General features: G+C 42.8%; 1 protein-coding gene across 1 annotated transcript in view; it reads right to left on the bottom strand.

Moving 5' to 3' along the window:
• Window positions 1–12,896, bottom strand: part of TMEFF2 (transmembrane protein with EGF like and two follistatin like domains 2) — a 125,678-nt gene that overhangs the window by 102,164 nt on the left and 10,618 nt on the right. Inside the window, exon 4 of the mRNA XM_039555123.1 lies at window positions 12,857–12,883. Within this exon, the coding sequence (XP_039411057.1) occupies window positions 12,857–12,883 (27 nt within the window). The remainder of the gene's footprint in view (window positions 1–12,856; window positions 12,884–12,896) is intronic.

The raw sequence follows: 12,896 nt of genomic DNA, 5'->3' as shown, positions 1-12,896 counted from the left end.
CTGCTTATAAGCTCAGCTGAGACACCAAGGTGAACCAGTCCAACCCCTTATGAATAACGCTAAAAGTTGTACTAAGTCCTAAAAAACAAAAAGAATTTCACTGCCTGCCCCACTCCGAGACACTGCCATCTGCCAAGTGACATGACTAAATGAATTCTCCATGCCATTAATTTAAGACTGGAATTTGCTGGGATTTATACAGTGACACTTGTACCATACATGCTAGCACCTACTACCATTGTACAAGTAATTGGGCACTAATTTAACCTGACCTTAGCAACTTGTGCAGTCTGACAGCTCCCTGTGCAGTTTACTGCAGTCAGATCAGAGTCTGCTGGGGATCTTATGCTCCTTCTTCATCCCTCCAAATTAATAGCATTTCATCAGTTAGTTCTACAATGCCATTAAACACAGAAACAGCAGAGACAACTGAGGCCCTGATCCTGAAGGCACAGCACTTTTATGGGAAAGGAGAAAATGCAGATTATATGCCTAGCCACCACGTATTATCTAAAACAAATGGGGGTGCATATTCCTAATTATATAGATTGCACCAGTAATCTCTTCAAGAAGATACATCTTGTGTAATACGATGAAAGATTGATTGCTTGTGCCACCATTTTTTTCTGCCCCTAGCAGCTGTTTAATTCCCTAGTTAAGACAGAGCAAAATCCCTCCTTCCCATGAAGTTGAAAAGCAATCTAGCAGGAAAACCTAAAGATGAAGACAGGAAAATACGGTGAAGTAGCCTGGGGAATTCCCAGGGTACTATGTGTAGAGGTTTCTTCCCATTTGTTTATCAACTTTAAGCCTTCTTGTGTTCTGCATTTGTAATTGTTTGCAGATAACTGTAATGCTCTCAAAAGTTACTTCAGATATTCTTTCCAATACATAAATCACTGACAGATTTTCTCATCATTACTTCCAAATTAAGGGTACTTATTTGTCCACCCTAGCACTGGCTTGGGACTGTAACAAATCCTAGATTATTCTCAGTGTAGCTGATCTCTGTAAAACAGGTTTACCTTAACATAACTGCACATGGAAATCAAGAGGTTCTCTTTTAACCAACAAATGTAGCACAGGAGTTGAGATGGAAAGGAGGTACCTAAACCTCAGGTAGAGGGTAGATGGATAGGCACAAAGAAAACAGAAAATCCTGTGGAAGACTGCCCGGTACCAGCTCATGCCTGTTAAAACTGCTCTTTTCAAGTAAGAATGAATGCCTAAAACCCAAAACTTTTTACTTCATACGTATTATTGTCAATTCAAAAGTGGCTCATGGTAGTGTTTTCAAATAGAAAGGGAATCCAAGAAAATCTTCCTGACAATCGAAGGAAAATTTCAGACTAAAAGCAGCTGTTATGCAGCTAAGAGCATCCAGAAAAGGGTTCCTTATAGCAGAGGTGCTAGTGCGTGCTGCACCTTTGTATCCTGAGCCCATAAGTAACACTAATGGGTTCAGAGACAGATTTACTCTACTGGTTTTAAAAGAGTTCCTCTCTGTGTAAAATGCTCTCTTTTCAACAAAAACCCCAAAATTATTGCTGCTGCCTATAGACACTGCTTAGTCATTTGGCACCCTTACCTTTAGGAGATTGATGAAACGTTGAGATTGAGGGCCTCAGATCTAATGAAGCACATTTTTCCAGGATCCCACACCACAGGAAAATGCAACCTTCCCCTGTTGACACAATGGAACCTGGCCTGGCCCAAACACTACCACAGCAAGGGAACAGTCACCACCACAGGGGCAGGAGGAGAAAAACCCCAGGAGGAAACCAGAAAGAACTCCAACAGCAAGGATGGAGCCAGGCTCGGCACGGGCCTGATCCCTGACATCTCATGCTTTGACTGTGTAACTTGCTGGGTGCCCTCAGTTCCCCTCTCCTTTTGGGAAATACAAGGGGTGCAAAAGCAGCTATGGGCAGTATCCAAGGGAGCTGGGTCAGGAGGGGCTTGTGATGACAAAGGTGTCTGGGCAAGTGTCAGTTTTTCCATGCTGCTGTCTAGGTAGATCCCTGGCACACGGACAGCTCAGCCAGGCCATCTTATCCATGAGCTGTGCTGCCACAGTGTCATCTGCTGAGCCTCTCCAGTGCTGCCTGCAAAGGCTTCACAGGGCACTCCTCCTGCCAGCTTTTAAATGGCCCCTGCTGCTGTTCCTGTGCCACCTGAGGGAATGGCAGGACCCTGCCCCTGAAGTTCTGAGCCACTTTGCTGAGCTTTCATTTCCAGCACAGATACACAGGTGCATCATCACCACTGATCCCAGCATACCAGGTCCTGCGAAGAGAGACAGGACACCAGGACACTCCTTGCACAAATGGGGCAGGGGAGACTTGTCCATAGCCCATGGTGTCCTGTACTACAGGGCTGAGTGTCCAGCTGAGAGGGGACAGCACTGCTCTGCCATGCCACAGGACGCTGGAGGCAGGATCCAGGTGACAGCACCCAATACTCACCATGGCAGAGCTCACAGCTTTGCAAACACTCAAATGCTCCATTTCTCAGGGATTGCTATACAAGGGCAGGGGACTGTTCTGCACATTACTAGCAAAAGCTTTCAGAGAGCCAAGGAAGAAAGAAAAGACTAACAACATCTTTCAAAAATATTTGAGAGAACCTGTGCCAAAATCTCCTTGGATGTGTATCCATTACTAAGCACGAGAAGTGAATTGCTGCTGCCATGCAGAGGGTGCTGCGTGCTGGTCACGGTCTAAAAGCACTGATGCAGCAATAAAAACAGCTTAATTGCCAAGAAGCTTCCATATTAATAGCAGAATTTTTGGTCAGAAACACGTGAAAGCCTGTAGGCTTTGGAGCAGTAAAATAGAACTGGGGCCGTATGGTGGCAGAACAAAGTCTGCTGAAGAATTTTGTATTTTCTGCCTTTGATAGGGACTTTCCAGAGCTGTCAGCTGCGCTGCAGAATTAGAAACCTGACATTGCAGCAATCAGTTTTTAGATTTCAAGCTGTTCAAATGACTTGTCTCCAGGGAGGAATATGCAGCATGCAGGAATCAATAGTGGAACAGGTAAAGATCCAGTGTACAAGGGCAGCCGCCCCAACACCACACCACACCCCAGCCAGCCAGGCACATCTGCCAAAAAGAAGTCCTGGGAGAGGATGACAGGAAAACTTGCTCTCTCTCTGAATCAGTACCAGAGGGGTGCTTTAGACAATTCACTACATTTGTGAGATTGCAGCTTGATTATATTTGCTTCCACCTTACAGATTGATCTTCCACACGCCCTCAGTTCACACTACGCCAGTGCTCCGAGCCACTTGAAGAGATTATAAAAGAGCCTCTTTTATCATATCCTCACCTCTGAATGCGTTACAAGTGACACCGCTTAATTTTAGCCAATCTGAACAGCTAATTAGATGTAAACAGATTGAAAAATTGTATACATGGGACAACTCATTTTTCAAAAGGCCACTAATCTAAACAAACCTGAGTCCATCAATTCACTTCAACATTTGTCTAAATGAATTACAGCACAGACCTGTCCTGCACTGGCCTTGTGATTCATGTAAGAGGCTTCCTCCTCTTTTGATGAAAATTTCAAGCACTGTACAAAAGAATAAGCTATTTATTTATCAAGGCCCTATTATAACAAATATGAAGATGTCTCTCTGTCTGAGTCTAGTGGACAAGGTATATGAGCCAAAGCAATTCCAGCCTGCCCCAGTACCTTCTCTCTTGCCTCCCAATCACACACACACCACATCAAACACAGGGAAGCTCTCTGTAGTAACAGATAAAAATCAAATTCTATTTAATCATCATCAATACTGGTTGGAACTTCAGAGCTCTTTGGGTGTGATCCTCCCCTGGAGAAATGAGGAGGAAAAAAATCCTGGACAGATCCTCCAGAGACATCTGGTGATCCTCCTCCCCTTTAGGACTCCCTCCAAGCACCAGCTGGAGCAGACCAGTAAATACACTGGGAATCAGGGAAGCAGTGCAGGACAAAGAGAGGCCCAAAGGGGCCCGTCACAACTCAGATGAGATCAGGAGCTACTGAAGTTATCCAGTGCCTGGCAACATAGAGAAGTGTTAGGATGAAATGCACTGTAGTGTGGCCTATTTTTTAATACAGAGCAATTAGCAGAGCATTATGCATGAAGTTTTCCACTTGCTACTAAAGCCCACATTGCTTCCACTACCTGCAGATGTAAATGTACACAGTGAGATGGGAGAGGGCAGAGAAACACACTTGTGTGGATTCTGAAATGAGCAAACACACCCACATAATCAATCCCTTTCTGGACTGCTTAGCACAGCAATCCTGCTGAACAAAATAGGCTAAACTCTGCCTATTTCATGTGTAAACTAATTTATGGTACCTAGAACTAAGGGTCTGCTGAGCATGTTCTTCCATGTGACAGAGGCTCTGGACTTTCAAATTCATCCTCATTTGAGCAGAGCAATGCAGACATCCAAGGGTCAAAACCTCAAGCACTGCAGAATCCTACATAACTTTTAATCACTTACTTCATTGTGCTATTGCCTTCCTTTAAAAACACACATATAAACTTCACTCAGAGTTTGTCTAGCTTTAATTGCCCGCCCAGCATCTCATTAGACCTTTGTCTGTCAGCCTAAAGAGCCCTGCTGCTCGTTTGAGTTCCCCATGCTGGTACTTACTGATGGTGACCTAAGCAACCCCTTCCTTTCCTTTCCTTTCCCCTGACAAAGCCTAAGGCATCAAAGCTTTCAGGGCTGCATTTGCTCGGCAGCCACGCCCTTGACTGTACACGGCCTGCTTCCCCTCCTTCTCAGGCCTTTGGAGCTGCAGCCACCTCCTCTGGTAAAGGTGACATCCTTACTCCTGCTCAAGAGTCTGATTCGTAAACATACCAGTGGCCCTTTGCCGTGCTGCGTTTGCAGAGCACTCTCTACCAAAACTCAGCTTTCTTTGGAGCATCACTGTTCCCAGTGGCGTTTTCCCACTCACTTTCTGCTTTCTTGTCTTTGCTCTGTGGTTGAGGCTTTATGTTTGGCCACATTAAAGGACTTGTACCAGAGTACAAGTGGTGTAAATCAGAGCAGGTTGAAACAGTGAACCACTCATTTCTTACTTCCCCAGAGATACCTTTTGATACCTGATCAGTGAGAAAAGTATGTGCCCACCTAGGCCACTGCTAAAACAAACAAATAAATAAAGAGCATAAGGCTGATCGCTTTGCTGTCCATCTAACAATGATAAATCCACTTGTAATTACATCCTGAAAGGCAGCTTTTACTCCGCTAATTGCATACCACGTCAATTTTGCATGATTCTTGTTCCTTAATCATAGTGTCATGTAGCAGCATGCCAAATGCTTCACCGACATCCACGTACACTATATCAACCAAACTTGTAGCTTCATAAATAACATTTCAATTAGTTGACAGAATCTATTACATCAGCTCATATTGCTCAGCATTAATTCTCATTTATTTCTTTATTGAGCAGGTCTGGGACTGCATGCCCTGTTCTACCTCAATCAATGTCAGATTGGCAGGCCTATAAATATCTGACGTTTTCCCCCCCTTTACTCTTTTTAATACCTACACATGTACATTCTCTCAGACCTTTAGAACTTTCCCATGTTCTTGGGTTTACGAATAACCAACATTAAAATTCCTCAACTAGCTTTCTTTACACTGCTACCTGCAAGATATATGGGGCTGCAGGGGTAAAAAGAGACCTGCTTTGGTATCTGCTTTTTTAATGGGCTTAAATAGGCACCATCATTATCTAACTCTCATGCAGGTAGAACAAATGGGATCAAGAAGTCCAAGGCATTAAAAAATTCACCTGAAATAACATGGAATGGTTTTGACTCTTCTTCCCTGAGTTGTGGTATTTTCGTACCTCAGTTTAGAGATCTCCCTACTGTCAAACACTTTGGGCTTCTATTCAAGAATTCTCCTGAGCAACAAGCAAAGTGTTTATTTTAAATTAGAAACTAAGCATTTTCTACAAAGCTGTTAAAAAACCTGGGCTAAAAGACTTGTGGCAACATCTTAAGAACTGGTAATGCTCTCCCATAAAATTCTAACTCATCTGGATTTGATTATGAGCTGCTCTGGATTCCTGGGCTTGCACCACACTCATTAAGCTTGTCCTCTGTGTGTGTGCATTTACATAAAGTAGGTGGCTGTCTCCAGTTTGCTAAGTCTCTAGGAATCAGTTGTGCCCTTCCTGCAGATAAGCTCCCACTGACTTCAAAAATAGCAGGCAAAATTTCTGGTTTCATTTCCCAGTCTCTGAAAGGAAAGAAAACGTCTTAGACAAAAGGGAATTTAAACATCCAGTGCAGAATGTATTAAATTTGCCAGATGCAGCTGAGGTCTGAAATGCAGGAGTCACAGAAAGCAAATACATGAACCTTTAGAGAGACTTGGCAGTTCTCATCCCATTTGTTATTTTTTAAGATCTCATGAGAGCATCTAACAAAATCCCGTGTCACACCAAAACTGGTTCAAAGCGAGTGCACAGTGAATCAGCTTCTTCAATCACTAAACCTCAGAATATATAATGACGAGATGCATAAGGATCTGAAGTGGTTCTGGTCAGTCCCAGGCTGCCTCAGATCCCACTTGTGCAAAACATCCACATTCAGAAGGAAAATTCAAAAGTCAATGGCATTTAAGCATGTGATAGAAATGAGCCACGTGCTTGAACACGTGCTCTTGCCCCATGAAATAAGGTGTTTGTAGAAAGCTTGGAAGAGCCATTTGAAAGTTAAAACCAATTTCTTTTCTCTGTGGAAGAAATCCCTGCATAAAAAAGCAGAACAGTGGGCTAGATTTGCCTCTCACAGTCATCATGGCTAATCTCTAGTGACTCCACAGTTGTCACAAGGAAAATTAATCCAGGTTTACAGAGATGTAGCAGACAAATCTAGACCATGACATCTCTCTCTTGCTGTGTTTACAAGAACAGACCAATAAATGAATATTTGTGATCGAGCGCTCCCTTTTTAATCTGTTTGCTGGAGTATCATAGGATTTGTTTGATGATTTCATGACTTAGTTATTCATGGATTTACAGATTGCGCGATTAGACAGCACATTTTGGATTTTTTTTTCTCTGTTTCTATGCAGAGAAGCAGTTTTGACTTCTAAAGCAAAACCAGGGCATCCTCAGTATTTTTTGATGTAGGTGAGCATCTTCCATTCATAGAATCCCTGTGTAGCTCTGAACTACTTACACAAAGTGCCAAAAACCTAAAGGATTGCATAATGCAGGAAAGAGGCTATGAATGAACGTCATTCATACTTCTCGCCTACAGAAGTCTGGGGATCTTCATGGCATCTTCTATTCATTTTCTCCAGTTTTGCATGAATGGCTGAAAACGGGCCACAACTCTTTCACTACCCGGCAGCTGTTCCCCGTGGCATTCCTCAGTGTCGACAGCCTGCTTGATGGGACCAGGAACACAGCAAGGACTTCTGCCCATCAATAACACAGCAAGCACAGGTACAGAATGCACCACTTTTCATTGGGTCTTTGCATTCTAGCTTCAGGAGCAGCACGCAAAACACAGGAAGAACCCAGGCAACTAAATCCAAACCCAACATCTTCCAGGGCTGGTACATTATCTATAACCCTGGAGAGCTTCTAGGAGATACGGGGATTTGCTCAAACATCTCAGCCTAGCAGGGTCAATGAGCTCAGTACTTAGCTCAAATGAGAGCCTAAGAGAAATCCAAAAACTGGTATCCTGGTCATCTCCATACCTTCCTAGGATTTTCTGAAACTGCTACTGCACCCTATCCAGCACAAAATGCCCCGGGCAGGGGTCTAGAAGTCAGGCACTTGTGAACGCCCAAGTGCTTCTCTTCTAGTCAACAAAAACATATGGGAACTTCATCCTTTCCTGATTTTTAAAGGCCACAAAGAGACATGAACTGCCTTTCCCTGACCTAACTCTTATATAGGTCAGATGAGCACCAGCCCTGAACTGGAAGTCATGTAATCATGTTAGGACAGCGAAGAGCCTGAGCTAATAAACCCGGCCTTTCAAAGAGCTTATTGGTTTGGGCTCAGTGCCATGCTGAGGTTAACAAGGTAAAAACCCGTTTAACAAAGGAGACATATTTGACCATCCACAGTTAGGTCAATCATTTAAGATTTAAACATTCCCTCCAGAGGTATTTACCCAGTCAGTGCACGCTGCTTACAGTTGATTCTGGACATTCTGATGCTTCTTTAAATTATATCTCCCAAATCAAATTAGGGTAGAAGAAGCTTTCCTATTTCCTTACTGCAGTTGACAATTGCACATGGGGTCAGCAAATATTCTAAATTCACATGAGAGAAGCTTGAATCACCTATTAAACCCAGGAAAAGCATCTGTAGCTCAAAATATGAACACCTTTCCAAGGTTAAACTAGAACAGCCAGAGTATTCTCCGGTATATTGGGAACATGTGTGTATGTGTGTGTTTATCAGCACTGCATTTTATACAGTGTTTCATTCAAACCAATATACACTCCAGGTTTTATGGTGTATTTTGGCTCAAGTGTGATTGCTAGGACAGTGTTTACAGCAATATTCACCGTGTTCTGCATAGGCCTGCCCATCAATCAACACTGTAATAAAACAGAAAGGGAAATCACTGGAAAAGCAGCAGAGCTGCTGAATTCAAGTAAGCCATACAAAAACAGCATGGAGACAAATGCAAATGCAGCTGGGTCAAAGTAGCCATTTACCTGTTGATTAAAGGAAAAAAAAAAGTATATACACGCTGCATTACGGTTTGCCTTAAAAAAAATAACATAGGCTTCAAAGTGTTAATTTTTTCCTCCCTATTTTCTCTGGGTTAGTGTCTCAAGATGACTGCTGCTCCATACAGATTTATAATATGTATGTGTTTATTCACACATCTCTAAGTCAACAGGAAAGGCAGACCAGAATACCAAATCTATCATTAAATCTACATGTTGGCACCTACAAAGAGCTGCAGGACTTCATTTTTTTTCCAGCTAAGATTGAAAGAACGAACAAACAAACAAGCCACGCTCATCCTTAAAATACACACACAAAGCAAGAGAGGCAGAGAGAGGCGGAAAAGAAGGTGGCTTGTAAGGTTGTCGGTTTTCAGGTTTGTCTAACAGATCAGGAATAAATTTAAGAGCAGTATAATCTCTGAATCTTTCTGGATGTCATATGGGTTTGCTGACAAACATTGGGGTTCAAAAGCCCCAGCACTGGCTTGGCTCTGAAGCAGCATGTGCTATTCCCAATTCAGACACTGAAGCGTGATGCAGCTTCCAGCCCTTGCCCAGCTTGGATATCCAGACTGCTTCACAGTTTTTATTTCTCTCCCTCTCTGTGAAGAAGTGCCTCACAGTGTCAGGGTGTACCATGCCGGAGTCCTAATCTTAGAATTAGCATCTAGATGCTACTGTAAAATAAATGGTGATGATGGTATTGATGAATTATCACTCGTTTGGTTGGTTTATTTTAATTTTGCTTTATTCTAGATCATAAAGAATTAACATAAATTCAAACTAGGATAAGATCTGTGTACCTAGGACCCCATAGAATTCCCACTGAAGTCATCAGGACTTGAACGGAAATTGAAGGAGATTCTGAAACTAATTCAAGGTAGGTGCTTATGCACTGCCATGGAGGGGGTCACAGCAACACCCAGCGTGACGGTCACCCCCAGTGAATCCATCAGACTGTGAATGAAAGCCAGTCAACAGAGCTGGGAGTGCAGACAATGCAGGGAGGGCAAAGAAGTGCTCAGTGTGAAAATGAAACCAAGGAGAGATGTTCTTAGCCCATTAAGAGCTATAATGAAATACAGCATCTTGAGTTTGTTGCTGTTAGAAGGAAGCCAGGAAACGAGCAAGAATTCATTATAAAGCTGCTCAAGACCAAAACATGAATCATTGGGTTCTAAAAAAACCCAGTTGTCTAGAGAACGGCATAGATGAAAATGAATGGAATCTCTTTAAATTACTCTCTGTATAAAGTCTTTCACATCCATCCTTTCTGGCTTTCTGATTAGTATCTTTCTGGGATGTGGGTTTTTAAATAATTCCACACCATACTCCCAGCTTCTGCAATCAAAACACTGAAATGGCTCTTGATTCTGCATTTTTCATCTTCATTTACAGGGAAAAATGTCTTCTGCAGTAAGAAACTCGAACACCTACTGTCCTACCCATCTACTGGGTATCCCCAAAAGTGTATGCTGAAGGGTCAGTAATCAAATGAGATTAAGATGTCCTCATCACTTTACAAATAAGGGGACTTTTATATGTTATTGCTGCATAGAAGAGGATTAAAATCACCTCTGGAAAGCCTCAAGATCAGTAAAATGCTGAAAAGCTGGGACCTCTCTGATGTCAGCATCCCTGATAGGAGAGCAAAAAACCCCAAATCCTACACAGTAAATTGAGAAGACTTCCCTGCAAACCCAGATGGGAAACACAGCCTCTGGCTGTTTTGTTCATGCTCTGACCAGTGTCCTGAGAAAAGGAGGCTTGTATGACCACACGGTGTGCTTATCTGCATCTGTCCCTTGCACCAACCCCTTTCCAGCTCTTCTGAGCCCTTCAGCAATTATAGCTTCATGTGAAAAGCTCCACTGAAGGAGCAGCAGTATTGGGAGCTGAACTGGTGTCAGTCATGGGGGAAACCACCTGGAAAGTTGCCATGTTTTAAGAACCAGAAAAACACAACTTGAATTAATTTGTTACTGGATGTGTACCTCATCAGACCAAAGAAATCCAACCAAGAGATACAAGCCTGTTGAAAACTTGGTTCCCTTATCTCCCAGCTGGCTGGCCAGCAGGGTCCCTGTGGCAGGAGTTCTGATAAGAAAGATGCTGCACTGGTTACTCTGTTAACTGAGACCGCTTGGAGAAGCACAAGAAAGAAAGAATTTTCAGGAAAAATCAGAAACACAAGATTGCCTAAGACCTCAGGCTTCTTATGGGAACATGCCCCACTCATGACTGCTGGAGTGGATTTTACAAGGCTTACTGTGATGACATCCAAAATTTATTACAGCTTTTACAACAAGACCATGTCTAGTAAAGAGAGATGTAGTGACAGTATTTACTTGCCTGGATTTAGCTTCTTTGGCTTCTTAGGGCACATAAATATACTTTTGTACTTCAAGAAAAGCCATAGCTGCCTACTAAATCTTGAATAATACAAGGCAGCTTTGTAGACCTTTAAACACATGTCCCAACTTGGTTCCGTCTCATTCACAAATCTGCTTCCTTACTGCCTGCGCAATCAGCCCCAAGGCCCTGCTCTGCTCATCTTCTGCCGACCTTAACTTCTAAAATGAAACTGTTTGGAAATCATGCTTTTTAACTCCTATGCTTTCTGAGAATGGAATTCATTACCTTCAGAAAGTGGCCAAGTTTGTTTTCCCACCTCCTCAGTTATCAAACAAAGTGAAAACCTTATCTGTCTTCCTTGATATGTGCGTGATGAATTTTGTACAACTTCATTCGAAAACCAATTTATTGACCATTGGTGTGTAAATCCTATCATACATATAAATCAAATTGTAAATTTCTGATAAGCACTGAAAAAGGTATTTTTCTGGTGTAATGGTTTAAAAAGACAATTTACAAGGACATCAGAGTAAAATAGGAATAGCTGGAAAAAACTAGCAATATTTCATGTTGCAGTTTTTGGGGAGCCAGACTTGAAGCATCTTGAAGTGTCCTGAGTTCCAGAAAACAGCCTGAGTCTGATGTCAGAAAATCAGCCCCCTTGAAGTGCCTCATGCTCATGTTGTTGACCTTTTCACAGGTAAAAATAATATGTTCCATACACATTGTGCTTGCTGATATCCTGGTTACCAAAATTAAACAAGGACTAGGGGATACTTTGCCAAGTAACGTGACTGCATTTGAAAAACCTGAACCCAACCAGGAGCAGCCACAAAACTGGGTCAGGGCCCAGCCCTGCTGTCTGTGTCATGCCAAAAGCTGGCTCAGCTGCTGGTGGCTGCCCCAGGCAGAGGAGCCCAGCAGCCTCCCCGCCTGATGCTGGCCTTGCCCTTGCCCTGCCATGGGGCTCCTTGAGCTTATCAGGGAGCTGGGGCAGAATGAAGGGAACTCTCAAGGACAACCTTCCCCAGGTACCCAGACTAGCCCTGGCCCTCCCAGGGAAGCCTGACCTACAAGCCCTAAAAGTCACACTCCCTACCCTGAGGCAGGGCACTACCCAGACGCAACACTTGTGCTTCCAAGAAGGACTGCTGTCAGGCAAGCAAATCCATTAATGACTGCAGCAAGAAATAAAAAAAATAAACCCAAAATAAACCCCAACTTAAATGCTAGTTTACCTACATTTTACAGTATTCCCCATATGCCACAAAGGGCTCAGGCTATTTCCACATTCAGTTTTGCTGTTGCTGTTCTTATAAAAACACATTCTTCTTTCCCTGTGACATTTCTTCGTATCTTTGAAAGAATGCTCTCTGCTACCACAAAATATTTGGCTTGAATCCTCCAGTGAGGAGGAGCCAAGGGTTTGGCTCATGTTTTAAAAACAAAAGAAATATTACCCTAAACATAAAACAAATGAGTGCAACTGTAACAGTAGATGGAGATAGAGCTCCTAGCACAACCTATGAATAATTCCAAGTCCTATTAGAAGTAACACAGCTTTCTGAATTTCCCTAGAAAACAGCATGTCATGATTAGGTTCCAGCTTGACTGAAATGCAAAATACCACTTTTTTCAAAGACAGAGCTGAACGAAAGACAATATGTAGTGCAACAACTAAATTGCAAAGCATATTCACTCAGAATCCGAAATTGTGGAAGACAATGTGTGTACACAAAAGTACAGAGATATTAAAAGAGGGCTCTTACCTCCGTCCCCAGATCCTGAGCCAGCATCTGAAAAAAGAAC

This window comes from Corvus cornix, chromosome 7 (assembly GCF_000738735.6).
Source record: "Corvus cornix cornix isolate S_Up_H32 chromosome 7, ASM73873v5, whole genome shotgun sequence".
Lineage (NCBI taxonomy): Eukaryota > Metazoa > Chordata > Aves > Passeriformes > Corvidae > Corvus > Corvus cornix.
This window is presented reverse-complemented; position numbering and strand designations above follow the sequence as displayed.